Raw genomic sequence first — 27671 nt, 5'->3', positions numbered from 1 at the left:
CACGGAGGACAACAGCGCGTTGGCCGCCTGCCGCACAAAACGCGCAGCCCCAGGCGAAGAAGACGTCCCGTGCGTCGCCATACCTGCCGCAACGCCAATTCCCCCCGCCCCAGAACGCCGGAGAATAAGAACTCCACAATGAGACCGCGGGGCCATGCTCATGGCCAGGATGCCGAGATCCATGCGCAATGGCAACGGCATGTTTCGAGCTCGGATGCCCGGGCAGCGGAACACATCCCAAGCGAGGTCATCGTCATCATCACTGTAGCCACGGGCTTCCCAGATTCCCGTCGGACCGGCGTGAGTCCAGTACGCACGCTCGCACAGCCCGACGGAGACTCCATAGAAGCCGCACACGGCACCACCAAGTGAACGTCGACCACGCACGCGCGCACGCCAGCAGCAGCAGCAGCAGCAGCAGCGTTGCCATGGCGTGTGCGGAAGGCCGGCGGCGCCACAGATACAGACACAGCGCGCGTCGCGCCACTCGCCACTCTGCGTGGCTGCTGCTGCTGCGTGTGTCTTTCGCGTCCTGGTCCTCGTCCTGGTCCCGCGCAGAGGGCGCCGCGGCGTGCGTGCGCCCGTCCGCCCGGAGGAGAACCGCGCGGTGCGTGCGACGGCCGACGGTGCCGCGGCTTGGTACGCCCGCCCCCCTCCCCAAGCGGGGCTGGACGCCGTCGAGGTAGATCCTATTCCTGTCGACGCCGCGACGTTAGCTTCATTCTCCGATACCCAGCTACGGAGGCTTCGTCGAGAGGAGCCAGCCCGGACGGGCCGAGAAGCACGTTGGGGGCCAGGAAAGAGGGGGGGGGAGGACGGAGTCTGTGGTTGTGAAGGTTACGGCAACAGCATCTCGTCGCTCCCCCTTAGCCCCTTGGGCACTGAGAACCTTCCTCCGTGGACCCTTGGTGAGCGCAACGCGCAGAGACGAAGCAGAAGCAGAAGCAGAAGCAGAAGCAAAGACGAAGCAGAAGTGGATGCAGACGCAGAAGTGCAGCTGGCGCGCAGGGCGAGCTCAGTGCGCCGAGAGGCCGGCGGGACCCTCCCGGTCAAGGCAGCCGCCCGCCGCCCCCGCCCACCGCGGACCCTTACCTTCCCTTTCCCTTGCCCCTTTCCCCCGCATGTCATCGTCAGCGCCGGGGGTCCCCGATGTACTACAGCCCCGCTGCTATGCGCGACCCAGCGGCTCTGGGAGCAGACGCAGAAAGGAGGAGAGGAGACCAGCGGAACCTTGGTCCACATGCGCGCAGGACGCCTGGCCAGCCGATGCGGGGCAGGCAGTCATATCAGCGTCCCGACGCGAGCCCTCCCTCGGACGAGGCCGCCAGACTCGCACCCTGTGCACATATATGTATATACACACACACCATGTATGCCATGACAGGGTCCAAGCCTATCACCACCGCCAAGCACGGAGCCGCCTGGCGTCTGGGGTCTGGGGTCTGGGGTCTGGGCGAGGCTCGGACACTAGCACCGGCACCACCCCCGCGCATGTGGCCATCTGCATGAGCGGCGACGCCTCCGCCGAACGGGTCGCGATGGGCTGGCGTCCGATGGCTGACGTTGGCTCCTGCGCACGCGCCCGATCGCGCAGGGGGCCGGCCAACTGCGTGGTCATCAACCAAGCGCGAAACGCAGCGATGGTGGCCCAGCGGTGGAGTATGCACGGTTATGCCCACTGCCTTGCCCCCTGCGGACCCGCGCACGGAGCCGACGCGGACGTGCAGCTGCACCCCACACGGAGAGATGTGTGGCGTCGCGGAGGACCCCGCGTGCGAACTCAGACGCAGCCATGTCAGCAGCGCGATTTCGCAGTCGCATGGGCCGACTCATGGCCGGGAGCTCCAGACGCAGGGTGACCCATGCTGGCGCTGTGGATGGTTCGGCGAGTACAGTCAAGGAAGGTGCAGGCTCGGAGACGGGCCGCGGTGTGTCGATGGCGGCTGTTGCCGGGGCACTAGGGCGCGGGGAGGACGGGCGTGGCACACCGAGCGAGTGGAACACGCATCGTGCAGTGCTACGCAGAGTTATTTCGGGCGGGCGTTTGGAGAGGCGTCGAGGTGAGTAGGCTAGTAGAGGATGACATGTGTGTCGCCAGATCGAATGAAAGCCGGGCGTCGACACGGTGAACGTGTCACATTGAATGGGCATTAACGATGCGCATTTCATTGACGGGACGGGTTGGCCGGGGGATCGGCGCGATCGTGTAAGAGCGGGCAGGGTCGCCAGGCACGGGTGCGCAACGCCCACGCTAATGACATAGTGGTGGCCATATGGACGGAGCAGGAGAGTTTGGGGGTGGCATGTGAGCGCGGGTGACGCGTGCTAGCCATATATACAAGCAAAGGACGAGCATGGATGGTGGATCAGAAGGGCGGAGGCGCGCGCGGGGGCGGAGGGAAGCGCGCAGGGAAGGCGAGGGGCCACGATCGCCGCGGATGATGGCAAGCGGGGCGGCGATCGCAGGGGTGGCGGGCGTGAAACACGTTCTGTGACGTGGGCGCGGTGGGCTGGGGGCAGGCCCAAGAAAGGCGGGACGCTTCCTCGTCCTGGCATGTGGCGCGTCTGGCGGGCGCCTGCGCGTCCACGTCAGGTGCGTGTTCTGTCATCGCGATCGGGCGCGGCGAGAGGTGAGGGCGCACGGCGGGATTTCGTTGTGCGCTGCGGCAGAGCATGCGCAAAGGCATGCGCATGGCGAGGGCACAAAGGGAGAGTGCGGCGCAAAAGAGGGGACAGTGAGGGAGGGAAGCGAAGAGGGCAGGAGGGATGGCCGCGGATCTGGAAAGCGAGGATGGATCGGAGAGGAGGGTTGCCCCGGTGAGCGGGCGGCTGAGTGGGCCGAGGATAAGAGGGTTCCTGTCGGCCGCCTTCCCTCGTTATGACTGCCCACGCCCACGCCCACGCTCGCGATGGCCCTCGCCCCCAGCCGCGTCGTCGCGTCTTCCCGCCGTCCATGACGTCCATCCACGAGCTCCCCGTCGAGCTGCTCCTCCGCATCTTCGAGTTCGGCATGCTCGACGCCCGCCCCGCCATGTCCTCCACCTCTCCCTTCCCCGCAGAGCCCCCCTTCGAGGTCCTCGTCTCCCACGTCTGCCCCCACTGGCGCGCCATCGCCCTCCACGCCCCCGCCCTCTGGACACACATCGCCATCGCCATCGTCCCCCACGTCGCCCGCGCACGCGAGTACATCGCCCGCTCCGCCCGCCAGCCCCTCCGCATCCTCGTCGACTCCGTCGCAGAGGCAGACGCCGTCCCCGGCTTCACCATCTTCCGCGCAGAGTTCCTCCCCGCCTTCGCCGTCCTCACCCCCCACATCCACCGCTGGGCCGCCCTCGCCCTCCGCGTCCGCGACCTCACCTGCAAGGCCGCCGCCCGCAAGGTCCTCTCCTCCTGCGGCCCCGCACCCCTCCTCGACTCCCTCGAGCTCTGGCACATCCAGGACTGGCGCACCCCCGAGGGCCTCTTCAACGCCATCGGCCCGCCCCCCGTCGTCGTCTTCAACGGCGCCCTCCCCGCCCTCGCCCGCCTCTCCCTCATCGGCGTCAACATCCAGTGGCAGGCCTCCTCCTCCCCCTTCCTCCGCGACCTCACAGACCTCGAGCTCGGCATCCACTCCGACAACGTCCGCATCCCCTTCCCCCGCTGGGCAGAGGTCCTCGCCGCCTCCCCCCGCCTCCGCCGCCTCCTCCTCCACTACTCCGGCCCCCGCGCAGCCCTCCCCTGGGACACCCGCCCCCGCGGCGGCCCCATCCCCCTCCCCGCCCTCGCAGAGCTCCGCCTCGTCGACCTCGACCCCCCCTACGTCTGCGCCCTCCTCCGCACCCTCCACGCCCCCGCCCTCCGCGCCCTCTTCCTCGAGCTCGACACCCGCGACGCAGACCCCGAGCCCGCGCAGGACTTTTTCCGCCCTCGCAGACATGCTCGCCTGCGCACCCGCACCCGAGCCCGCCCTCGTCGACCCCGCCGCCCGCTACGCGCCCCCGCCGTGTCCCATCGACGACCCGCACCACGCCCTTGCAGACCCACAGCACGCCCTCGCAGACCCACAGCACGCCGCCGCAGACCCACAGCACGCCACCCCCGCCGACCGCCACCACATCTGCACCCCGCTCTTCCCGCGCCTCGAGTCCCTCGCCATCCGCGCCCTCGCCGTCTGCGCCCCCGCCAGCTGGGCCCGCCTCCTCCGCCGCCTCCCCGCGCTCCGCACGCTCGAGGCCGACTTTGACGGCCTCCACCCCGCCGCGTTCGACGCGCTCCTCCCCGCGCCGCGCCCCGCCGTCAACGGGCGGCGCATCCCGGGCGAGGGCGAGGGTGGGTGCGAAGGCGAAGGCGAAGGTGAAGGTGAAGGTGAAGGTGAAGGTGAAGGCGAGGGCGAAGGCGGGCGCGAAGGGCAGGTCGGGAAAACGGAGCAGCAGGTACAGGCGCAGGCGCACGGGCACAGCACGGCCGCGGCGGACGTGGTCCTGCCCGCGCTGCACACGCTGCGCGTCGCGAACGTGAGCGGCGCGCGGCTCGCGGCGCTCGCGCGGTACCGGCGCGCGGCGGGGCGCCCGATCGCGCGGTGGTACGTCGCGGAGGGCTCGCGCGATGCGGATGCGGAGCGGCTGAAGGCGGAGATGGATAGGCGGCGGGGGGAGGGCGCGGGCGAGGGGGAGGGGGAGGGGGAGCGGATGGAGTGGTTTAGGATGGATGAGGACGAGGGGGACGAGGGGAGTGAGGGGAGCGAGGGAGATGAGGAGGAGGAGGAAGAGGGGTGGGGGGACGAGGAGCACGACGGCGAGGGCGAAGGCGAGGACGAGGGCGGGGAGGAGGCGGAAGGCGGCCCGGCTGCGTCGTCGGACTCGGACGACCAGCATTAGCGACTAGCGGGGGCGCGAGGTGTGTGCTTCTGTCTCTCGACCCGCGCTGTCCCCGCGTCGTCCTTCCTGGCCGGCTGCGTCCTGAGCGCCGCCGATCATATTCCCTGTTCCCTCGCACTGCGCAATGGCACAACTCATCTCATCCCATGTCCCGTGTACATAGCCCAGAACCTGCGTCCCGTCCCCGCTCCTCGTCACGGGCTCCCCTGCATCCACGCACCACGCACCATACACCACGCCACACACACCGCACCACGTCCACCGTCTCCCATACCGTCTCGTCTCGTCTCGTCCCGTCCCGTCACGCCCCATCCCATCCCATCTTATCCCATCCCATCCCATCTAGGTCCCGTCCCATCCAAGTCCCTCCGTCCGTCGTTAGCATCATTCTTGTATGTACCATAAAATGCATGCGGCGCGCCACGCGGCGTCGATACCACCGCGCCATCCACCCATCACTGCAGCAGCAGCAGCAGCAGCAACGTAGGAACTCTTCCGACGGCGCACCGCGTCCGGTCGCTCCAGGTGCGTGCCAGGACTTCCGCGCTGACTGAACGGGGCGCCGCGAAGAACGCACGCGCCCGCCCCTCGCACCTCGCACCTCGCCCCTCGCCCCTCGCACCGCGTCGAAACACGACGAGCGCTGCGCGTGTCCCGAGCAAGGGCGCCGTGCCGCGTCCTGCGCGCGCGCACGCCCCCAGACCGCCTGCGCCTGAGGATCCAAATCCAAATTCGAATCCAAGGAGTGCCTGGGTATGCCGCGCCGCGCCACCCTCGTGCGCGCGATATACCCGTCGTCCTTGCGGCCGCGTCCATGCGGGGGGAGTGCGACACGAGTCTGGAGGAGTGCGGCGCGGCGCTTGGCCGCGCGCAGCATGTCCGCCCACCCAGTGCATATGTGGAGCGGCGCGCGCGGTGTGGACGTACAATCGTGTTCAACTTACTCGACTCGAGCGCAGCCCACGCAGATAGCAGATGCAAACAGTTGCATGCGGTACAGTGGCAGTACAACTGTTCGTAGCGCCGAAAGCAGGACGTCGACGTGTATCCGGGCTCCTCCCATACAGTACACAAATGGATGACAACGACAGCGAGCACGACAGCAAGGATGTGAAATGAGTGCTCTACGGATCGTGGTAGATCACACCCAAGTATTTTATAATCTGCGACTTTCTTTCTGGGAGTGTAGCCTGTGGTGGCAGCGCAGGTAAACCCAAGAGTTCGGCCAGTGTGTCGGCCCTGGCGAATGATAATCCAACGTTTGATATTCTGCGAAGAGCATGGATCATATAACATACTTGTGAGGTTAGTGAGGTCATGTGTGGTCCTGGCTCCATTGAGGCACATCGGCTACAGTGTCCGGGTAGGACAAAGGTGAAATATTGACAGCGCGGCCGTTGATGATCCTCGTCGGCATGTGGGCCATCCTGGTAAATCCAGTTCAGTACAAACTTTCAACTCAAGATAGATCAACTTATGCCTCCTCAACCACGCCCAGTCGTGCCTCAATGCTATCTAACCGGTCAACCAACTCTGTATGGTGCTGAGCCGCCATCTCCATTGCCTCTGTGTGGTTCTGAGCAGCCGCCTCTATTGCCTCTGTATGGACCCGCCTCTGTATGGCGCTGCGCCGCCATCTCCATTGCCTGCCTGTGGTGTTTGTTTAGAGTGGCTATCACCTGATCCATTCCAACAACCGCTGGCATGTTGGGGACTAAAGCCACTTGATCTACGCCTGATCGGAAAGCTCCTGCGGCGGCCTCTGTTGAGCGATATGGAATAGGCTATCCGCCGTTTGGCGGAGACTTTCACTAAGGAGGGGAAATCAGGTCGAGGTTGGTCGAAGGCTGCCTAAAAGAGGGACTGACCAGATGTGTGAACAGGGCAGGGTTATATAAGACGTCAAGATGTGACCGCGACCACTCTATCATAAGATCTGATCGTGCAAATATGGTCCTTGCAAGTGACCAGCTCAGATGTCTTTGATATGGATCCGAATCCCAGTCGTATGAAGTAACCCTCGTTTGCGTGCTTACTCGTCAGGTATTCACCACTGAGGAGTGGCTCGCGAAGCGTTCAACTGAGATCACGAATGTTGGCCGTAAGCCTCAATCTGCGGGCACTTGTAACGAGCAGTCTTGTCGCTAATCGAGGAGGGGAGGTGAATTCTTCGTCGCTTGTTTCTCACTTGAAGTTTCTGAAGCAAAATTAAAGCGGCAACCCTGAATGCACCTACAGAATGATCTGCGTGACGATGTGCAGTGTTCGATATGTGGTATACGGGTATACGGAGCGGCGTCCAAGTGACGGGACTAGAGATTACATGCCACTCGGCCCTCGTGCAAGACTGAACATATTACATATGCTACTACGTGTACGTTGCTGTATAGCCACTGTTGGTACATAAACAGTTTCTGAATAGTAGCCTGCGCTTTGCCCACGCAGATCAGACAATCGACGAAACATAAACACCTTTCAGTGTGTAGGACTTGCCGACGCCCAGACAAAAACACGGTTCAAGATTGCCCATGTGGACTATATAGTTATAGGATGTATGGAGACACGTGAGCTTCGTCTAAGGCGTCAAGGTTGTTCAAGTGAACACAGTAGCAGGGCGTTTGCACACAGGTGCAAGTAGAGACGCGTCATTGTTGCGAGCGAAGCGAGCATATCTCGGCTAAAGGGGCTGAGGCCGGGCTTTCAGTTGGAACAAACAAGTACAAAGGATACATGCAAGCGCCCGAGGTGTTTTTACGTTGGAAGGACTGTAAGTCGCCCAAACATCCTTCAAACCCCTTTATGAAGATCTCAAAACACTCGCATGCATGCAGCAAATGAATATATGCAAAAAATAGCATAAAAGTAAGCCATTGTTGCGAAATAAGTATAACTGCACGAAACGCAGTTAGACGCCCATTCACTCGTGTGGCCCGCTGCCATACAGCTTCACCAAATGTCCTGAAACTTAAGGCTTCTCATGGGAATTTCACTGACTCAGGTATAAATAAATGTCCTATCAATACTTCTTTCAACGGCAGTGCGACGTAGGATAAAGCGCTTCGCGAGCCACTTCCCGTGCAGCGGGTGCATATTAGAGTCCTTGCGTGTCAAAGGTCAGGCTCTCGACGTGAGAACCCCGCCAAACTTCACGTCATTTAAGAGTATGTCTAGTTTCGCTGCATACAGTGGATCAGGACAAACGGCCTCGGATTATCGTATGCACTGTCCGGCGACTAGCGTAATCTACAAGGGACATTGAGCAGTGAGTAAACTTTTCGTACCATCACATATTGCATCAGCCAATCCTACATGCTACAGCCATCCCCTCACCCTTCCATTTCTCTGCCTGACTTACCGTTCGGCCTGAAGGCGTAGCCGTGCCTGTTCGAGTGCGCGGTATACATCCGACGCGAAGCTCGAGCCAGATGGGAGTGCGAAGAGGCGTTCGAGTGCAGGCACGGCTGCGCGCGTGAGAAGGAGGCGCGGACGCACGTCGCGCTCCGCGTCCGTGGCGTTCGCCGGTGATGCGCATGGGTCTGGGGGAGGAGAGGCGGACGGCGTGGCGAACGCGTCAGGATCGAGGTCCGAATGAGCGGCGGACGGCGGTGCTGGCGCGTACTCCAGGTATATGGCGTCAAGCTCGGCGTTCTCCTGCGGGAGGACAGCGCCCTGGGCGACGAAGGCCTGGAGGTACTGAGAAGCTTTAAAAGCTGGACATTGTCAAGTAATGAGCACTTAAGGGGGAGAGAAGATGGGGATGTCGTGGGGACTGACCTTTATAGTGGGACCACGCGCGCCACGCGCAGAAGAAAAACGGAAAATTTGGGATTATGGCTATGAAAGTATATGAGGATCCAGAGGTTGCAGTACAGCAGAAAACGCACGGATGAGCATGAAGGGCGCAGTAAATGGGGAAATGGCGATCCAGATGAGGCAGCCGTTCCGATGTCGCGGGGTGCGTTTCTTGAGCAGGGCGCGCAGGTGCGGTAGGGGCGACGTGCACGCAGACGGTGGGTAAATGAGAGGGATCTGTCACCAGAGAGACCAGAGCGTCCGCGGTGGAAATGGAAATTACACGGCATGTAGCATGTCAAGATACAGAATGCACGAAAGCGAATCAAGAAGGATGCTACGTCAACGAATTGGCATGGCGCAGGAGGGCAAGACGGGGAGCACTGACTGTGGGATGGTCTTTTGGTTTTATCTTATCGGTGCGCCCGACCGGAAGGATTTTCGGACCCAGGGAGGTGTCAAAAGACTTTAGGGCGAGTTCTTCGAAGTCTAGGCGGTCGACGAGCCGTTCACCGTAGAGGAACGCTCTCCGCTACAGAGAAATATTAAGATATGTATAACATACGGAAGGGACAAATAACACGAGTGAGGGCATTTCTGTCTTCAAACACGCGGATAGAACGCATAGATAGGTCAAGCACATACCTTCCAGTTACCGTCCGGCGCCTTGCCGAGCCCTGCCCAGAGGTGTGCTGCTTTCGTTGTGACCCAGTTACTCCAGGTCTGCGCTTTGCTTTCGTGTGGAGGTGGAGTGACAAAATGGTAGTACGTGAGGTGATCCGAGGCGTTGTGCGTTGGCGTTGTGCGCCTTGCGGGTGTCGCGAGTGGGAGCGCGATGATGCGTACACCGCGCTTCGCGCCTTGTGCGAGCGACATTTTCTAGTTATCAGACGAAACGGGAGAGATAACCAGAGCGCGCGAGTCGCAAAGCTGAATGAAACGCAGTTATGCAAAGAACTTGAACGTCTCGAGCTCGCGCGTCATGCCGACCCGTGAGAGGCACGTGCTTTCCCCGCATTCTGGCTTCGCTTGACTCTCGCCGCCATCGTGTCTCGCATCGATCATGAACTCTCCCGGCGATTCATCCTCTTCGGACTCGGGTACGCCTCCCCCTGAGCTTGAGGAGTCCCGCTTCGAGCCCTCCTATGGTGAGGTGAACATTCCCTCCCCGTCCAAGCGCCGCACCCCGTACAGCTCGGACCGCTCGGTACCCTTCTCACGCGACTCGAAGGCCAGGAGAAGGGATGATTATGGGCGACAGAGGATGATGCACGTAGGGGGTGGCAGTCCTTGGGATGCCCCAAGAGAGCCGCCATCCAGAAATAAGGATGAGCTCGTCGACCAGCAGATCGCCGAGCAGCTCCGTGCCCGTGCGTCACTTGTCTATTCGTCATCTCGGTTCTTAATCGCTCTATTAAACAGAATTCGGTGACCCCTTTGATGACAGCACTCTGAAAAGCAGCAAATAACGTCATGAAGCAGTGTGGCCACCCAACATGTTGTACGGTGCGCCACTCTCTATCACTATGTAAACATTATTTATTCAGGTCACGTTCATGACAGGATAGCAGTGGGATCTAGCCCTTTCTCCGAGTCTCCCGGTTGTCATGTATCACCTCGTGTAGAAATACCAATTTGTGCATTGGATAACTACTGCGCAAGCGGCCGGTGTGTAAAACATGGAGGTGTTGCTCACTGTCAATGTACTCACTCGGTAGGCACCCTCCCCAGTATTTTCTCATAGCCTACATCTCCCTGATGTTTGTACTCACGCGCGAGAGCTCAGAGTAACCACTGCAAATGTCATGTACTCACTACGATGCATGAAACATTGACGCGGACAGCTTGGAATACATCTCGATGCACTCGTATTGCACTAATGCTGATTTGTGACGCGACTAATCTTCTTGTGCTGATTTTCTCCTCCACGTTCACGCAAGTGCGCTCGTGGCTTCTGAACCCTATACCTCTTGCGATGGAATTTACCTCCCTCAACCCTTCTTCGCTGGCATTTTCCAGTTTGTTGCCTGTCTTTGGTCGACAAGGCTAGATCTTTGCAACCGTATTACCTTTGTTGTCGAAGCAATCGCCGTGAGCTACATCTCTTGTTTTTAGTGAGTCATCATTGTTCGTTGCCTCCCATCACCCACAGACCCGGACCGCCGAGCTCATTGGACTCGAAACCTTGTTCTATGTTCCTCGGACCCCGCACCCGATGTCAGAACTGTAAATTAACGTACCATGAATTGTCGAGTTCGCATCAGTTCCATAGTGACATCGCCCATGGCCTGAGAACAGCGTACAGCTACAAAAGGACATCGGAGCTCTCGCCTCTACGATCGAGAACGAATGCAAGCCGGTAGATTCGTATTATAGCCCAGGTTGCACGTGGCGCGTCAGGTGTATGCGGTGTGTTCTCTACCGCTGAGATAATATGTATCGCTTATTCACGACATATACATGAATCCTCGAGCACTGCCACCGCTACTTCGCCACTACGGCGTCACATCTGACTAGAGAGCTGGATCCAGCATCACGCAAGTGGGTGTAGCGCCCGACAAGTGAGAGTTCACTTTCACACTTGACCGTCACCTCACTAGACAAGGGAGGTTTACGGTGGCTCTACGCAAAACGAACCCTGTCGGCGTGTTCGATCCACTTACTGGATTGTGGCGTTATATAACGGATAGCTGCATGGTAACGTCATTGCGGTCTTTGGATGGCTCCTGAACGTAACTCGCGCTTCAGGGCCGATCGTCTCATGGTGATGCATGTATCCTACGCGGTCCTCGTCTTGCGCCTTTGGGTTGAGGGTGTGTGCTGCTATCGAACTTTCCTGAGCCCAGGCCTCAGGGCGCCCATGAGATGAATCGCGTGGCGGCATTGGCGCGCATATCATTATCCTACAAAAGGCGGTATCTGAGACACACACCCGCTTCCACACCAGTACTGCCGCTACATGGGCTCTGGGGTATTGCTTGCGTGGGTCAATTATGGTCCCGCGCGATGACATCGTGCCCATCGTATAACGGAGATGGTCATAACGGATTCTCATTGATGGCCGTATGGATTACCTTTTAGGGACATACGGACTACAATCTTTTTCCAAACGTTTGCCATAGTACCGAATATCGGATGCCGTACTGTGATGCCTTAGGTTGCAGTGCGGGTTTTCGATACCACCCTGCGACTGAGCAGAAGTGGAAACGACGCCCCAAACGATCAGCATTCTCGGCGCGATGCGGTACAGAACATGCTTGGAGCGTCCAGCAACCAGGAGGAGCGTCCCTTGATGAAGCTTATGTGATTATTGCAGCCGTTGATACGGTGCACGGTATGGCGTTTCTGTTCATCTCCGTCGCATATGTATGCAACACGGAGCAAATTCCTACACAGGATTCATTGTTCCCTGTACGTTCACATGTTTGCTTCCGTGAACAACACGGGGCCGACCCCATGTTCGTGGGTCGTCTCATCGTCCTTGTTACTACATCACGCGTCGAATACTCGTGACCACAGAAAGCTTATGACCCAATACAAGCCGTCATAGCTCGCAAACTGGCTTGTATGCCGCTAAGTGTACTCTAATTGTTCCCTTTGGGGACCGTCCACTTCATTTCATTTGTGTCTTGATTTGGGCGTGTCCACCGGTCCTGCTCTAGATCACCGAAGGTGATTCTGACTCGTGTACGTGACACCTACTGGGAATTGATAGTCATTTTCGCCAACGCGACTGTAATCGAGCGTAATGATGTGAACGTTCTCAAGCTGAATGACTATTTACATCGTCCTCCAGATATGCAGCCATCCTGCTTCTGGGGAATGTCGATCAACTCATGGTGCGGTAGCCCATGTCCGTAGCAGCTGAAGAGACGACATGGTTGTCTAGATCCGAGTGGCCGAAAGATGCCAACATTGAAAGCATGTGCTATATGGACTGCATGGAGACACCTATGACATCATATCGTCCTCAATTGATCACTGCGAAGAAATGATGCGGAATACTACCTAACCTGACAATATCATGAATGTAAGGCGGTACAAGGAATGTAACGTGTCTGATAGAGCGTGAGGATTTAATGATCATTGAGTTTTCGATTCAATCTGCCAGGCTGTACTTGGACGGAAAAGTAAATTACTCATAACCACTCGCATCTGCGTCCGAGAGAGGACAACCGTCAGGCATTTCGCCGACGACAATCACCACTAGTGAAGTGACGCGTGAAGTTTCCATTCGCAAAACTGCGACCGCAGCGAGGACATCGCCGCTCCAGAATATGGAGGTGAGCGACCGCAACGTGCAGACCGAGGCTTCGACAAGAAACTTTCTTCCTGCAGGAACCACCGTTGGGCAAATGCCACCGACAGGTGTCAAGAGCGTCATTGGACCATAGGTGGGCAGCGATGTGATGCTGGCGCAGATGTTCAGCGACTCCGGCTGGAGATGTGTCATTGAGGGGCAGGCCGCAATGCCGGGAACCCCAACGACAGGCGAAAATATTGTTCTGGTCACACATACTCCTCTTTCTCCAAAATGAGACGTCTGTTTGAGTCGGTCAGGAACCCCAGCCCTGTGATTATGAAAGCAGGTCATGATACTCACAAAGACACGAAATGTGAGGAAAGGGTGTTCGATGCAGTCTATCGTGATGCCTAGATGTGCTCATATCCATGCCTTGACCGCTAATTTCCCCCAGAGTGGACTCTGAAGGAAGCCGGACATCCAAGCCGGGTCGAAAACATCAGCCTCCGGTCTAGTAATCACTCACCACCGCGATCATTACACTGAACATGTTTGCCACCACTCATCCTTCTCGCATCGACCTGCACGTGTATTGTACGTCACTAAATAGCAAGCTTTTAAATGAGCGGGGATGCTCCGGCATTAGCTTCATTTGTCAGCGCTGCTCTATAGTGGTGCCACCAACACTGCAATGAGAAATAGGGAAAAAATCACAATGAGTAAGCTTGCACGGTGGGGCAATCATTAGTCTTTTAGAGCTCTTTCAATCCCATCATCCCCGACTCGTAGGGCCGACTGTTTCAGGAGATGACGCTTGCTAATGCTTGCTATTCGCAGGTTTGAATAACAATATTCCAGATGGGTGGGATCGTAGGACGACAGGTAGAGCATGAATGCAACGAACCGCACAATGTACGTTTTTGAAATGAACGGGGAACTCGTCAGGAACTGATGGACTTGATGTGCGCCGAACCTACAACATCTTGACAGCATGGTCATGACGATCAGCAACATCGTCAACATGTGTATCCACGTTTCGCAACGCCAGACACTCAAGAGCAGTGGAGATCTTGCGCTTGTCAACAGACAAAGACATGCGGCTCTTGGCACGCATTTGAGTGGCGTTCGCAAGCCGTTGTTTTCACTGTGATATATGTGTCTAAGTCCTGTGATCTCTGGAAAAACGTGACTCACTTTGGTGTCTATCGCTTGGCTCACTCCTAGATACCTCGGGTCTTTGAGGAAAACCTCGTCAGTGTCGAGCCGGGGACCGTAAGCCCCACACATAACGAAGTTGAAGAAGACGACGCGGCAGTCTCTGTCCTTTTAGTCGAATATGACATACACTGACGATAAGAGACACATGGAGCGTCAAGAAGAAACGTTTGTTGGCGGAAAGGCCTAACGCATCGATAATTGGTCCAAATTACGGTGCAAGGGAAGTGGATAGGGACAGGATGCGCGACATCGACCAGGAATTGAGGACATAATCCATCTCGATGATGACAGTGTTTCAGTACGGCTAGATCATCATGCCAATGAGTCTATTACTTTACCACAGCAAAGTATCTGCCAGTGACCGTCTCCTGCGAGCATTTTTATCGAAAGTATCAATAGGAACGATCGAGAGCAGAACTTTTTGACAGTGCTCACGTATACCGTCACAACTTGGCAGATAGACAATCGGATATGCAATATTGTGATTGGTCCGTCTTTGCACGGAGACCCGGACTATATCCAACCTGCATTCTCCGCCGCGAAGAGGATAAGGCTAGGTTACAGGAGCCCCGTGTGCTGAACTTGTCAGTATGAATTGTGGCGCAATACAGTGTTGTCATAGTCAACCTTCATGATTACATAGAGGATAACGGGACAATGGGATCGTGTATGTATTGTAACTATAGTCATATACGAAATAATTACGTTTAAGGAATTAAATTATGTGTACACTTTGCAGAGCGTCTTGTTATATTGCGAAATCGCGACGGGATTCTATCCAGCGTCTGCATAAATAAAATATGTAGATGGGTGAGAAGTGGCAGCTCTCTCTCAGACAAAGCTAGACTAGGGGTCAATGTGACAACCAATTAATCGAGGTATGTGCGCAAACATACCATGCAAAGGCGCCAGGCCACTGGCACTTGTCAATGGTAAGGCTATCGTCAGAAATTAAGACAATGTCCAGAGACAAGGTGTCGAAGCACTGCATCAGGCCTCACAAACGTCTGGCGGCAGCGTGGACATGGCGTCTCAAGTACTCGCAAATGTACTGTCGCGATGTGTTTGCCGAAATTACCCTGGAACATCTCTCTATCGCAAGGGACGGTACCGGCATGTCGCCATTGACAGGTACCGCGGAGTCTGTTGTGCCATAGTCCCACAGGAAAGTGGAAGTTACGAAGGTGCCTCGCGATTCCAGCGGGCGTCGTGTCGTTGAGCGTGACGCCGCAAATTGGAGAGCCCCAGCAGCACACGATGCTCCCATTCGCATCAGCCGACATGGCGATTTGAAGCAATATGCTGATTATCTATCATATGACCGTATGTGGTTGACATCGCAATTTTCAGAATGGCTTAGGGACTTACGAGGAGGGGCGAAACAGAGAGAGGTAGATTTGAGATTTGAAGGACATCAATGAGTATTAGTGGATGCACTTATAGTCGATTACAGCATCCATGTCCACCCGCCCCAACTACGCACCTAGGTTGCGCATGTATGATGGGCGACAGAAGGGACCTGGCGAGCACGTAGGTAATAAATCGAGATTAGTGATCTCGGAGAGGAATATCTTGACCGGCGGCAGTTCAACCCCCAAGCTATATCAATTTCTATCTCTAGATCCACAATTCACTTGAGGCTGTGAGCAGGAGCACAGTGGGAATCTACGATCGTCATCCACAGGAGGCGCGCATCCTCGACGAGCATCCGGGAACAATAGTACTTGAAGTAGCGCTCGACTGGCCTGATTGATGCACACGTGCATCGTTCCCGCGAGGTGTACATTAGACAAACCGGCGGCACGAAATTGATGTTGAGATCACGTTTGAAGGTCACGAACGCGATCGAGTCTCGAGATCCTAAGTTTATATCGAGAGGACTCACTTGAGGCAATCAATGTACAGTCAAAGTTTTTGAGCTGGAGAGAAGCACGCCTTCTCTGTCGCGTTCTTGACATTCATAGTACGCCCTTCTGGCGACCGCAGCGCAGTCTCGGCTCGAACAGCCTCCCGAGCCATACAGAGCCTGGCTGGTCATCGCGCCGGCAATCGATCATAAGTCGAATGCGGGTGGTGGAGATTGAGTGCGTGCCGACAGGTCCGACTCAGGGTTGTGGGCAACGTGCTACCACCCCCTTGTCCTGTTTCATGTCTACTGTATATGTAATGAAGTGTATCTTATGAACGATACCAAGACAATAGATGAGCTGCAACACGTACTTGAAATGTCTATATCATCGACTGGCGAGTTCATGATGGACGAGGCCTTTGGGTGGGTACTCGCCGAATCAATGTGTTGAGACCACAGGAATCGTCAGAGGCGCTCTGGAACCTGCAACCCTGGATCATGGATGCACGTGCCGCAATCGCAATTCACCGCCGGTAATGTGGAGCGCGAAGGTTTGATATTGGGGCAAAAAATAGCACCTTTGAATCGGCGGCAATTCATCTATGCTCGATCCAATCTAGCGAATTAGGAAAGACCTTCCATACAGTATGCCCGGGACCTGCGCTCGCAGCGGGCATGCAGTTCATGGACACAAGGATGCAATAACACACGAATATGGGATTTTGAGCCAAAACAAATGGATACGGATAGCATGCATGCGTAATAGCCACTGGGACTGATAAGATACCAAGACAAAAACAGTAACACATGAACTTGATAAGGAAGTCATACAAAACATGCAGACGACGAGCGAGTCTCATTATGACAACGAAAATGATGGGACGAACCCAGCCCGTTCCGCGTCACATTTGTGGTACATCGAGGCACGATCTGAAGATGAGTATCAGCAGCGACACCGTAAAGTAACTCTTGTCCTCACATAACTGCAATCCGAGGCCAGGGGACCAGGAGGTATGACCTTGAATGCTCAAAAACCAGAGCTCACGTTCGCGCCTGGCATGGCATTCGGACCTGGGCAATAGCCAGCACGATGACGCCTGAGAGCGTCGCCTCGGGATAGCTTCGCACCGCACTCTGAGCATATCTTCTGCATTATCCTCAGGTGGACGGTCGCGATGTGCTTTCCGAAGTTGCGCATATACATCTCTGTATTGCAAGGCTGGACACTATTGTCTGGCTTGTTGACCTGCCATTGACAGGCTTCGCGAGTCCGATCGTGCCATGCTCCAGCGGGGAAGTGAGTATCCGTGAGATGGCGGTTGATCCCAGCAGAACTGATATCGTCCAGAGTGATGCCGCACGGATTTTCTCCCCACCGACAGAGAACAGGCTGATTCTGTATGTTGGCCATCGCTCGACTTGGAATAAACGAGGTTTGGTTGACCGAGTGCTACGAGCAGAGAAGCTGAGTACTGTTTCCAGAAAAATTTGAGGAGGCACTCACACGATGTTTGGCTACTGACGACGGGAGTGTAGGGAACACGGCTGTATTGCAACTCCCTTTTATCGAGCGGAACGGCATACCTTACGCACACACAGATGGTGTCTCCGTACATGATTGAGTCAGCGTGATAAGGGCGTATACACCACATAGAATAATGGATGCGGCGGTCGTGATCGTGCGTATGGTTGAAGAACGGTGACTTTTCTTAGGCGCCATTTCCGTGAGTTGATATTTTCACAAGCAATGCCTCGAGCGCACGCATGCGTAGGAGGTGGCACGGATTAGGTCAACATCAGGACGTCGAAAAGACAAGTTGTATAATGTACATACCTAGGCTACTAGGCTAGTCGGCTGCGGATCTTCCGAACTGGACGAAGCCATCCCCAAACCTCAGGCTTGTACCCATACTGCATATATCGTACAGCACGCTGAATTGTACCACCGGCATCGTAATATACAGTAAGTCGGGTGGTGGACGAAATGACGTGTATCTCGTCGGACTTGCTGTGGCCAACCAAGTGGCAGCGTGTGGCTGTCGATTTGGCCTCGTACACGTGGCGGATGATTATTATGGGCGCTTCGTAACTCGCTTCACAGTGACAGCAGCTCTTCAACGCGATTGCGACTTAAGATTAAGTCTACGCTGCATGGGTCTACACCAGTCGCCATCTTCATATAATTGGTGGCTCTCTTAGCTCCTGTGTCCGCTCATTCCACGCATTCATCGCCATATACGTTCACGAAGACGTACCCAGGGGCTTAAGATGTTGTGATATATGCCTTTGCGCATTACGAGTCCCAATCTAACATGGGCGTCGGTTGTGGCAGATCATTCCGCCCTTGAAAGGCCGTCGAACCCTCCCGACGAAATGGGGCTCGATATTGTTTCTTCAATTCCAAAGGGGATAGAACAAGGAACCTGCCGTATACCTTCACGAGGTGGATGCCAACAGCCGTCTTGACACGTGTGCTAGTCACGCCGATTATGGAATGTGGGACTCACCTGCCAATCTGAATGTGTCTTAACCCTATCTTGCTCGCGTATCACCAGGCACGTTCAGCCATGTGCATGAAGTCGGCTGCCAGCACTGCCTCAATATCCCATACCGCTAGAATGACGCTTGTGCACCTACGCTCCCTGGAAGGTGCAAATTTTGCAACGCTATATCGGCGCCGCAAGCCTCCCGACGTTCTTTCCCTTTTTCGCGGAGATCCGAGGCTCCAGCATTGAGTTATGCAAGCATATGCCCTCTTTCCCCCATTGCCCGACGTGGAGAGGCGAACGCGATCCGGTACGTCGCCGCGCGGAAGTATGGAAATGATTCATCCGCATCGGTCTTCAAGTTATGCACGCGGACCCTCCTAATGACACACTTTGAAGCTACGTCCGATTGACTATGCTGCGCGCTGCGAGACCCACACAGCTCGTATAGGCTGATGCATCCGATACGTGGCAACTGAGTTAGTTGCGATACCACATTGTCAAGGAAATATGAACTTGCAAGAGCATGGGAACCGCGGCGTTGACTTGTAAATCATGCTTTCGTGGCCGTCGGCATATTGGTAAGTCTGTCATTCCAAGTGCATAATGATACATGATATGCATGGAGATCGTGATACATGTCGGAGTGTTGTGGACGCAGACGGTGAGTAAATAAGTTACTTGGAAATAATTCATATGCTTTATCAAAAGGGTTTCCGACTCTGGATGAAGAAAGTCTCATTGTCCGAGCGGCGGACTCGCATAGCTGATGTTCGCGGAAGTGATCTACGACCGGCATCATCAGCAAGTCATGCAGCACGGGAACTAACTAGATTCACTTGCCAGTGATTGCCGCTTTGGCAGCCGCTAGGCTGCAGTCCAGGACAGTATCCTTCCAGATGCCGCGTCAAAGCATCGTTCCTCGAGAATATCTCTCCGCAATCTGTGCAAATCCGCTGCATGGCACCCAAGTGGACGGTCGCTATGTGCTTCCCAAAGTTTCCGTAGAACGCCTCCGTGGTGCAACGGCCCGCTCTCGTCTGCCACTGGCAGATGCCGCGGTCTCGCGGGTGCCAGTCTCCATGGCCCGGGAAGTGATGTTCTTTAAGGTGTCGGTTGATTCCCGCAGCTGAAATATCCTCCAGGGGGACTCTGCAAGGCGTAGAGCCCCAGCAGCATTGAGCAGGAGTAGTCGCCATGGATATATATGTGGGGATTCACTAATATACTTGTTAGCATGTATTCGCGTAGCTTGGATAGTGAACAACACACCAGAAGTCGAGTTGATCGTTGAAGCTGGTAGCGAACACCACCGCGTAGGTCACTACATATATACCTGCGGCGGCCAAAGCCTGCGTATTTGTATACTAGTGATGGCGCATTTTTTACAACGCAAACGTGAAGCCCAGAAGGTGGCCGGCGTCTGCGTTGGAGCTGGAAAGACTTCAGCTGCATGCAGCTCCTCAAAACGCTCGCCATGCAGGCGCCTAATGTCGTTCTTGGGTTGCAGCGCCGCATTCTCGTGATTCAGATGAGGCGGTGAGGTACAGAATATTGCAAGAGGAAAAGACTGAACTCGGGCTTAGTTTTTGCTATGATGCGTTGAATGCGTTCAGTAGGATTCTGTCCATTTACAACGACGATCGACAAGTAGGGTGTCTACGTATGTCATCTACTGACACCAGGAAGTGAAATGATCGCTCATGGTGGCATGTCCGAGTCACATCGGTTTACTGAGCCGGATAATGCAAGTTAGCCTATGGCATCACGTTGGCTCGATCGAGTAATCGATCAGTTGGCGTTTGGCGGTGCTTTCAGTGTCCGTTGCACGTTCTTGTACTAGCTACTGCTATGTGTTGTAACGGCTCTTCTTCTTCTAGTAAAGGTACTTCCGACTGACTCAGACCTAAACCACATTGCGGCAGCACGTCGAGACAAATTTACCAACGGTGGGACTCCCTGAATATTTGAATCACCGTCACCCGCACACTGTCTGAGGCGTCTTCAGTGGTCCAATCTGGGCTACGGCAGGCTTGAAGAAATACGCATATTCGTGAGCGTTCACACCACTCCCAATAACGGCGAACCTTCTATTCTCACCGAAGCTTCCCTTCGCAGGCGCGTCAAATATTCCAGAGCAAGGCGCTCGGGCTCCACAATACTCAGGCACGCTTGTCAGGTTACTACGGCAGTAATTCAATGGTCGACCCAGTCATTCGGACTCTCTATCGACGCAAGAGGCCAATCACCCGTCAAAATCGTGTCGTTACTTACCGTCGAAACAGATACTTCCAAGGTGTGTCTGTAGATCAGTTGTAAAGGCCAACCTCCGAATTCGCGGACCACACGCGTCTAACACCACGCGAGAGAAGATAGGACGTCATCACCATTCATGGTGGCCGGAACAAACACACCGCCGACATAAAACGGGCGTGTGTCGCTCTCATCGACGCGTGTGTACCCAAGTGGGCAGTGTCTCCTTTTTCGCAGATCCGACAATTGACTGTTGATCCGGATCGCGCAAATGACCCTGGGCGGCGACAGTATCTCCATGATCGAACCACAGAAGCGCTTGGACACTGACAAGGAGGTTACGGAAGTGCCCACTGTAAGTCGTCGTCAAATTCGCTCAACATTAGGATAGGGCGGAATGATAGATGGCAAGTGACTCGCTACTTCAAAGCTCCAACCTTCATTCCACTCGCACGATTGTGGCTTGTACTGCGACTGTCCAAGGTGTTCTAGTACTCCAGAGTGCCGACGTACGTCCATACCCAATATACAGCTCATCGTGAAATTTCACTTGGCGCTTAGCTCGTCTCCGACCTCAACTTCGGGAGAAGTGATCGGCTGGGTGGAGGTGGTTCCATACGACAAGGTGTCACTTCATCTTACTGTCCCCATCTTGATCCCATTGTCAGAAGATCAATCGGTGGACAATCGCACGAGGCGAATGCGTAGGCGCGGGAGGCCCTGAGACGCTGACAGTGTTCCGGACGTCTTGCATGATCTTGCATGACTTGCGCGATGCTGTAAGTGGTCGGCAGAAGGCCGCTTGTGGGCTAGGTTTGCGTGTGTCGAGAGAGGCGCCTTCACCCATGTGAACAGTGAGGTAGAACTCCGGTTGCTTAGGATGTACCTATAGATATGAAAACGATGGTGGTTAAACGTACTGGGAAGATAGCCGCATGCAATGCAGGACAAGGTGGTCGATAGGCTCGTAAACCCTTCGTGGGACTCAAACTTTTGAGACACGGGGACGCACAGTCACCGGGGCCGTCCGGGCCGCACGAAGTACAGGAATAGGCATGCCTACCAGATCTGCGGACCTACTCCAGGTACACAGGCACACTCGTATAAGCAGATAAAGTTACATTGTCTATTGACCGTGATCGCAGCAATGGGCCCAAAAACAAAGTCCGTGCAACAGCAGCATATGAAATGCAGCAGCATCATATGACCCTTTACTGCACTGTCAACTCGATGAATGGAATTTGCAGGTAGACCGAGCTCCCTATGGCCATCTACCAACCACACGCAAGAGAGGAAAGGCGTCAATACGACCATCCCGATCAAACTGGAAGTCACGGACCTCGAATAGAGCCAGCCGCGTGACGCTCAAAGCCAGAGATTGTCCAGAAACGAGCTGCATCGGGGCCTGCACGGTGAAGTTCTGGTAGGGCGGCTTGTGGTCCGGGGGAGTGATGCTGTCGTATTGCGGGTTGTACGGCCCGTAGTAGAGCGTCGAGCCGATGTCCTGCGAGATGTTAAAGCTCGGGTCCTGGCAGTTGTTGTCTGGGCACTGAACCAGGCCGATAACGATAGCCACCTCGACAGAAGGGGTGGGCTCGACCTGGACGAACATCATCAGCCGCACATTACGCAGTCAGGAATATGGTCGACAGACCGGCTTGGTAACTTCAACGGTGAAGTTCTGGCCAGGGGACACCGTGTTGTTGGCCAACGAAGTCTGAATGGTGATAGTGGTCTGTGCGAGACAGGTCGCTGCGAGGGCGGCAAATACGGCAAAGTACTTCATGGTGTATTGTAGATGTCCAAGTCCAAGTGCGATGCAGGAGTCTTCTAGACGACGCCGGAGAAGCTCTATTGGCTGTCCATATTTATACTTGTGCCTCCCAGCTACATTGCACGAAACGCGGTCGAAATTGACCGGTGCCACTTCTCGGGGACGCTGGCTCTGTGGGAGCCATGGGGAAGCGAGTAACTGTGGCTTCTGTTGGAATAGCCAGGCGTCATAAACGGCGATTCGTGCTGCTATTACGTTTGAAGTCAGTAAGCGGTGGTTTCACGGTGTGGAAAATGATGGCCTTGAAACGGGTCGAAGCCGCATACACTCCTCACAACGTGACGAAAGCCAAGAACATCTTTCATGGGTCAGCTGAACTTAGAGATCATAAACTATGCGCTTACCAGATCTTAGAGCCTTTACTAGAGCTTGCTCGCGCAGGTGTCGTTCAATATTCGGCAATGTGCTAACCGTGAGATAGAACGGGAGCCTGGCCCACTGGGATCAGTGCGCATCTTTTGATGCACAAAAACATACGGTCACAGCCACCCGCAGGAGGTTTGTCAGGGTTCCGAGAGCCGGTTCGATGATCCACAGCTGTGCTACGGACAATGAATGACGTACGGATATCCCTGATGCAGGTCTCAATGCTTCTGACATCTGTAGAGACCTCGTGGCTGTTGCAGACAATGCGTATTCCCCAAACTCCCATTGCACGCAGAAACTGGCTGCTCAAGATTCAGATCGAAAGTAAAGTAGTTTTGCAACGTGACTATTGATTTTCTTTAGTGTCAGAGGTGCAGAAATGAATAGCCCCCTCGTTCAGAAATTCAGGAGGTGGGCGCTGTCGTTAGTCAATCCTCATGCCACAGACCATAAGCGCCAGTGATCTGTTACCGGCAACGTCCGATGGACCAACTGGTTTGAACCTCGGTTCTATTGTAAAATATCCTGCCTCGGTCTATATGACTCGAAGAGCAGGGCACGGATAAAAAATGTCATAAACCTGCATAATGTGTAATTTACGCGGGTGCTTGCGACATGTGAGTTAGACCATGTAATTCACTTTTAAGTGGAAATAAAGTCAATTTTACCATAAATTATCCTGGCGTTTACGGTGCTTTTGAAATTAGCTGTGTTTAGTGTTATTTGTAATAACTCACAGAGTTTGCGCAAGCCTCTCTGCATGTTCTTTACGCGTTTGACCCAGAGCTTAGACAAACGCGATATAACTTTGTTGGTCGTTCTCGCTCTAGCATATTCTACCTAATAGCTAGGCCATTCCTGGAATATACTGCTAATCAGCACTGCTTTATACGTGTTATAAGCAGTTAACAGCTGATTCCATGACGTTAGGCTTACCCGGGAATATATGCACGATGCGGAATTCGAAATCAACAGTGGGGACGGAATCAGCTGTAATTCACCCGGCCTCTTTGTCCATGCCCTTTCAAGAAACAACTAGTCTCACCACGTCTTCACGGTGCTCTAGACCGTCACTGCTGATCATCTCTACATCTAGGCCTTCGATTGCGGAACCAGCCGTTCCCACTCCGCCTCCGTCAACACACAAGAGGATACTTTACGAGATGTGAGTCCTCGCATGCGCATTGTGGTAGATAGTGCCTTTACGTCACTTCTTCCCAAATAACTGCCGAGGAAGTGCAATGGAGACGTCGCCACGGGGTCTAAGGAGCGTTCGAGCCCTCGTCGACATGAACCAGTTCAGAGAACTGAAAACCCCGCTCTCTCACCGTTCCGACGTTCTGGATATCAGCCACTCGCTACTTGCAATCTTCCCCAGGCTCTACGCTCAGTGGAGCAATTCAATGCTCGTTTACAGACGAACGCTCTGCAGAGAGCGCTCCTAGCAGCTCGTTGCACTCTGGACTCGTCATTCTACCGAGCAATCTCCGCGGAACCTAGTGCGTCCCGCCTATGTCCCCATATATACGAGAAAACAAATTGTGTTCACAGCTCAAATTTCTCCGTGATCGGAGCCCAGGATAGCGACTTTGATTGCAGAGCTGCTCTGGGTGATCGGGCTAGCATATGTGGGCGAGAATGCGACGGCGGCACACCTGGAGATTTGAAAATGTAATCTTCCGTCGCGGATCAGTCGTCGCCCCCACACTGCCTGCCAAAGGGACAACTATGGATATCTTCATGCCATTAGCACCACTGTTCTCTATGCACGGCAGTCGAGGTGTGCGTAAGCGGGCTTCGGGCAGAAATGTGCGGTCCCCGGAGCCAACTATATACTTTGGTAATTTATGGCTGTGGCAATCCTTTGCCAGGTCCAGCCAGGACGAGTCCATGGTCCCGTCTCGAACGTTGATAATTCTGCATCAACCGCGCTTGCGCACGAATATTGACAGGTAGGTCTAACTAGTACGTAATCAACTGGAATAGCTGACGCTAGATGCGGAGCTTGGAGATATGTTGTCAACTATCTGGACGACCGGCGATCTTACTTAGGCTCAGATTCCAGCATCACAACCCCTCGTGATTCGCTAGTACTTCCAGATGTTCGTTCTTTGCTGACATCCTCAACTCCCTATGGCGCGCCGCTTGACGTAGCCTCACACTCTGCATCCTCGTTCAATTGAGTAACCGCGCTAACTGCGGGCAATAAACAGTTGAAATAGTCGAAAGAGATCGACTGGCCCACAATACGGGCTCCCTCCATCTTAGGTCCAGCGAATCCTATATCTGTAAATCAGCAATTCCATGTGTAGCGCCGAAGGAAGAAAACCGCCCATACGATCTCATGCTGAGGTTCCGTGGCCTGCGGCTTACCACAGTTCGCTTGAGCAAGAGAAGGGTGCATTGTGGCAAATTGGACATGGAGGTGGCATCCCGGCACATGAAAGACGACATGCACAGCACCAGTAAACCTTCTCGTGAAGGATTCGCGATTGTTTGACAGATACCTTGCCAATTCCGAAGCCGGTGACGCCTCCTTCGGTAGCTTTACTGCTTGATGTGGTGAGGACATGCCCGCCTGCTGCGTTAGGCATGATTTATCGCTTCTTCCATTCCTCGGCGCGAGGCTGCTGAGACGAGGAAGTTGCTGCCGCCATGAGAACGCCGATAATTGGGCTTGGCCTATTTGAATCGTTCACGCAATTTCTGGCACTACTTAGCATTATGCCCCACGGAACAGATACCGCAGGCTCAGACGCCATCTTAGCCCCATGGCCAGTCACCTGAAGATGTCATGTTTGCGAGTGGAACTTAAGCCCCGCTGCTTCTCCACGCTATGAGGATCAGACCGCCATTGAGAGCTAAGGGCCGTTGCGCGTATCGTGGTCAGGTCAGCTGTGTATGCATCGCATCCCGAATTTGATGAAGTCATCACAATTATGACGTCGGTATGCACCACGGTTGGGCGAAGCTAGGGGGTGCCTCACATTCTGGCCGCTGCCTAGTCCAGCACTTGACCACTTATAACGCACGCACTTTCGACCTGAATAGATTCAACGTAGAAGGTAATGTTCATCCGCGCCTCGAGAAGCTGGGCCGTTCCAGGGCGCGCACTCGTCCGTTCCAGGGCCTCACACTCAATTGGCTAGGGCCCCGCGGGGCCTCTTGCCTCATCCGTGAGTATTCTCAACTCCTGACCTCGACGGTTTCGCAGGGCCTCATCCGGCCCGTCCAGGCATCCAACCCCTCCCGCGGGTACCATATATCCTGCCCGTCCTGCGCTTCAGCCTCCAAATCACCCGCTCAGACTCAAAATCGCAACATGCCCAACCCCAACCGTATTACAGAACGCCTTTTCCAGTCGCCGTCCAAATACATCCAGGGGCCCTCAGCCATTCACAATGCACCGAAGTACCTCGCGGCATTCGGTACCGCCCCTCTGTTGCTCTCCGACGAACTTGTCTACGGAATTGGTAGGTGTTCTCTGTCAGTCTTCATGGTTGTCGTGCTCACAAGGGCGATCTGCAGCCGGGAAGGAGCTCACCACGACACTAGAAGCAGCCAAGTTCAAGGTGACCAGGGGCATCTTCGGTGGAGAAGCTTCAAAAGACGAGATCAACCGCCTCACGAGCCTCAGCAAGTCCCACTCCGTCGACTTCATCGTCGCCCTAGGCGGTGGCAAGACGATTGATACCGCGAAAGCTATCGCGGACGACCTTGGGCTGCAGGTCGCGGTTTTGCCGACGACGGCTTCTACGGACGCACCCTGCTCCGCCCTCTCGGTACTGTACACCCCGAACGGCGAGTTCGAGAACTACCGCTTCTACTCGAAGAACCCGAACACCGTGCTTGTCGACACCAGCGTCGTCGTCAAGGCCCCGTACCGCTTCCTCGCAGCCGGTATTGGCGATGCCATCGCGACGAACCTCGAGGCCAAGTCGGCGCGCAACAGCCCGAACTTCGGCGGCGGGCTGCCCACGGAGGTGTCTGCTGCTATCGGCGCCAAGTGCGAGGAGATTCTGTTCAAATATGGCAAGCAGGCTGTCGAGGCGAACAAGGCGGGGGCAGTAACTCCAGCGTTCGAGGCCGTCGTCGAGGCGAACACCCTTCTATCTGGCCTAGGCTTCGAGTCGGGAGGACTAGCCGCCGCGCATGCCGTGAGTGTCGTTGAGAACGCGATAGCCTTGAAGTCCTGACATCCATGGCTAGATCCACAACGGACTGACAGCTATTCATAGCGAGGCTCTCCATAAGATGATGCACGGCGAAAAGGGTATGTCCTCCTCTCAACACACTCACCTAGACACTGCTGACTCGCCCGCCCGCCCGCCTGCCCCTCAGTCGCCTTCGGCACGGTCTGCCAGCTCGTCCTTGACAACGCATCCTCGTCGGAGATAGACCGCTACCTCGAGCTGATGACCTCCGTCAGCCTCCCCGTGACACTCGCAGAGCTGGGCATCGGCCAGGCGTCGGACGAGGAGCTGCACCGCGTCGCGAAGCTTGCGTGCGCGCCGAACGAGACGATCTGGAACATGGACCGCGTCATCACACCCGAGATCGTCTTCCACGCGATCCGGGGCGCAGACGCGGTGGGCAGGGATTACAAGGCGCGTAAAGGCTTGAAGGCATAGAAGAACCAGGGTAGAAGAGAGGCGTCGTCCAGTGTGATCGTGTACGTTTGCGTCGCAGACCCTAGGATGTTGTATCAAAAGTGGCCCGCTCGAGGTGTATTAGGAGAGAATTTATTGGAGGAAATGCATCGCAAAATCCG

The 27671-nt window shown here is 55.4% G+C and overlaps 12 protein-coding genes across 12 annotated transcripts; 4 read left to right on the top strand and 8 right to left on the bottom strand.

Moving 5' to 3' along the window:
• Window positions 1-138: 138 nt before the first annotated feature.
• On the top strand, window positions 139-1509 carry POSPLADRAFT_1059339 (hypothetical protein; the record flags this gene model as incomplete). The annotated part of the gene is made up of 3 exons (XM_024481151.1): window positions 139-300; window positions 347-908; window positions 998-1509. 3 exons carry the CDS (start codon window positions 139-141, stop codon window positions 1507-1509), a joined length of 1236 nt encoding a protein of 411 aa, XP_024336850.1.
• Window positions 1510-1617: 108 nt separating this feature from the next.
• On the bottom strand, window positions 1618-2151 carry POSPLADRAFT_1059338 (hypothetical protein; the record flags this gene model as incomplete). Its single annotated transcript, XM_024481150.1, has 1 exon — window positions 1618-2151. The coding sequence occupies one exon, from the start codon at window positions 2149-2151 to the stop codon at window positions 1618-1620; it is 534 nt and encodes a 177-aa protein (XP_024336849.1).
• An 802-nt stretch (window positions 2152-2953) lies between these two features.
• On the top strand, window positions 2954-4225 carry POSPLADRAFT_1149501 (hypothetical protein; the record flags this gene model as incomplete). The annotated part of the gene is made up of 1 exon (XM_024486312.1): window positions 2954-4225. The coding sequence occupies one exon, from the start codon at window positions 2954-2956 to the stop codon at window positions 4223-4225; it is 1272 nt and encodes a 423-aa protein (XP_024336848.1).
• Window positions 4226-8210: 3985 nt separating this feature from the next.
• Window positions 8211-9527, bottom strand: POSPLADRAFT_1149680 (hypothetical protein; the record flags this gene model as incomplete). Its single annotated transcript, XM_024486336.1, has 5 exons — window positions 8211-8569; window positions 8634-8693; window positions 8744-8888; window positions 9040-9183; window positions 9297-9527. The coding sequence occupies 5 exons, from the start codon at window positions 9525-9527 to the stop codon at window positions 8211-8213; spliced, it is 939 nt and encodes a 312-aa protein (XP_024336847.1).
• A 187-nt stretch (window positions 9528-9714) lies between these two features.
• Window positions 9715-10312, top strand: POSPLADRAFT_1075444 (hypothetical protein; the record flags this gene model as incomplete). The annotated part of the gene is made up of 3 exons (XM_024482816.1): window positions 9715-10021; window positions 10074-10157; window positions 10215-10312. 2 exons carry the CDS (start codon window positions 9715-9717, stop codon window positions 10118-10120), a joined length of 354 nt encoding a protein of 117 aa, XP_024336846.1. The 3' UTR covers window positions 10121-10157; window positions 10215-10312.
• Window positions 10313-12786: 2474 nt separating this feature from the next.
• On the bottom strand, window positions 12787-15395 carry POSPLADRAFT_1148891 (hypothetical protein; the record flags this gene model as incomplete). The annotated part of the gene is made up of 9 exons (XM_024486236.1): window positions 12787-13089; window positions 13167-13222; window positions 13421-13475; window positions 13811-13867; window positions 14089-14217; window positions 14240-14295; window positions 14752-14792; window positions 15009-15097; window positions 15165-15395. 9 exons carry the CDS (start codon window positions 15393-15395, stop codon window positions 12787-12789), a joined length of 1017 nt encoding a protein of 338 aa, XP_024336845.1.
• A 1593-nt stretch (window positions 15396-16988) lies between these two features.
• POSPLADRAFT_1149847 (hypothetical protein) lies at window positions 16989-17372 on the bottom strand (the record flags this gene model as incomplete). The annotated part of the gene is made up of 1 exon (XM_024486353.1): window positions 16989-17372. One exon carries the CDS (start codon window positions 17370-17372, stop codon window positions 16989-16991), a length of 384 nt encoding a protein of 127 aa, XP_024336844.1.
• A 1169-nt stretch (window positions 17373-18541) lies between these two features.
• Window positions 18542-19711, bottom strand: POSPLADRAFT_1040881 (hypothetical protein). The gene is made up of 4 exons (XM_024477818.1): window positions 19294-19711; window positions 19095-19111; window positions 18847-19028; window positions 18542-18757 (listed from the first exon to the last, which is right to left on the bottom strand). Exons 1-3 carry the CDS (start codon window positions 19644-19646, stop codon window positions 18928-18930), a joined length of 471 nt encoding a protein of 156 aa, XP_024336843.1. The 5' UTR covers window positions 19647-19711; the 3' UTR covers window positions 18542-18757; window positions 18847-18927.
• Window positions 19712-20425: 714 nt separating this feature from the next.
• Window positions 20426-23186, bottom strand: POSPLADRAFT_1048477 (hypothetical protein; the record flags this gene model as incomplete). Its single annotated transcript, XM_024479526.1, has 10 exons — window positions 20426-20557; window positions 20722-20799; window positions 20909-21053; window positions 21251-21297; window positions 21434-21586; window positions 22040-22300; window positions 22355-22719; window positions 22879-22972; window positions 23012-23076; window positions 23099-23186. The coding sequence occupies 10 exons, from the start codon at window positions 23184-23186 to the stop codon at window positions 20426-20428; spliced, it is 1428 nt and encodes a 475-aa protein (XP_024336842.1).
• A 1896-nt stretch (window positions 23187-25082) lies between these two features.
• Window positions 25083-25825, bottom strand: POSPLADRAFT_1067046 (hypothetical protein). Its single transcript, XM_024482138.1, has 2 exons — window positions 25782-25825; window positions 25083-25734 (listed from the first exon to the last, which is right to left on the bottom strand). Exon 2 carries the CDS (start codon window positions 25470-25472, stop codon window positions 25194-25196), a length of 279 nt encoding a protein of 92 aa, XP_024336841.1. The 5' UTR covers window positions 25473-25734; window positions 25782-25825; the 3' UTR covers window positions 25083-25193.
• On the bottom strand, window positions 25083-25826 carry POSPLADRAFT_1040879 (hypothetical protein). The gene is made up of 2 exons (XM_024477817.1): window positions 25782-25826; window positions 25083-25734 (listed from the first exon to the last, which is right to left on the bottom strand). Exon 2 carries the CDS (start codon window positions 25660-25662, stop codon window positions 25498-25500), a length of 165 nt encoding a protein of 54 aa, XP_024336840.1. The 5' UTR covers window positions 25663-25734; window positions 25782-25826; the 3' UTR covers window positions 25083-25497.
• A 396-nt stretch (window positions 25827-26222) lies between these two features.
• On the top strand, window positions 26223-27531 carry POSPLADRAFT_1149959 (hypothetical protein; the record flags this gene model as incomplete). The annotated part of the gene is made up of 4 exons (XM_024486363.1): window positions 26223-26373; window positions 26429-27057; window positions 27110-27173; window positions 27242-27531. 4 exons carry the CDS (start codon window positions 26223-26225, stop codon window positions 27529-27531), a joined length of 1134 nt encoding a protein of 377 aa, XP_024336839.1.
• Window positions 27532-27671: the final 140 nt, after the last annotated feature.

Source organism: Postia placenta (assembly GCF_002117355.1).
Source record: "Postia placenta MAD-698-R-SB12 unplaced genomic scaffold POSPLAscaffold_11, whole genome shotgun sequence".
Classification (NCBI taxonomy): Eukaryota; Fungi; Basidiomycota; class Agaricomycetes; order Polyporales; family Adustoporiaceae; genus Rhodonia; species Rhodonia placenta.
Note: the sequence above shows the minus strand (reverse complement) of the source record. Positions and strands in the feature narration are given on the sequence as shown.

Bases quoted from the DNA above. Each gene is read 5' to 3' on its own strand.
- POSPLADRAFT_1040879 (XM_024477817.1), bottom strand. From the start codon at position 25,662: ATGGCGTCTGAGCCTGCGGTATCTGTTCCGTGGGGCATAATGCTAAGT.
- POSPLADRAFT_1067046 (XM_024482138.1), bottom strand. From the start codon at position 25,472: ATGTCCTCACCACATCAAGCAGTAAAGCTACCGAAGGAGGCGTCACCG.
- POSPLADRAFT_1040881 (XM_024477818.1), bottom strand. From the start codon at position 19,646: ATGGCGACTACTCCTGCTCAATGCTGCTGGGGCTCTACGCCTTGCAGA.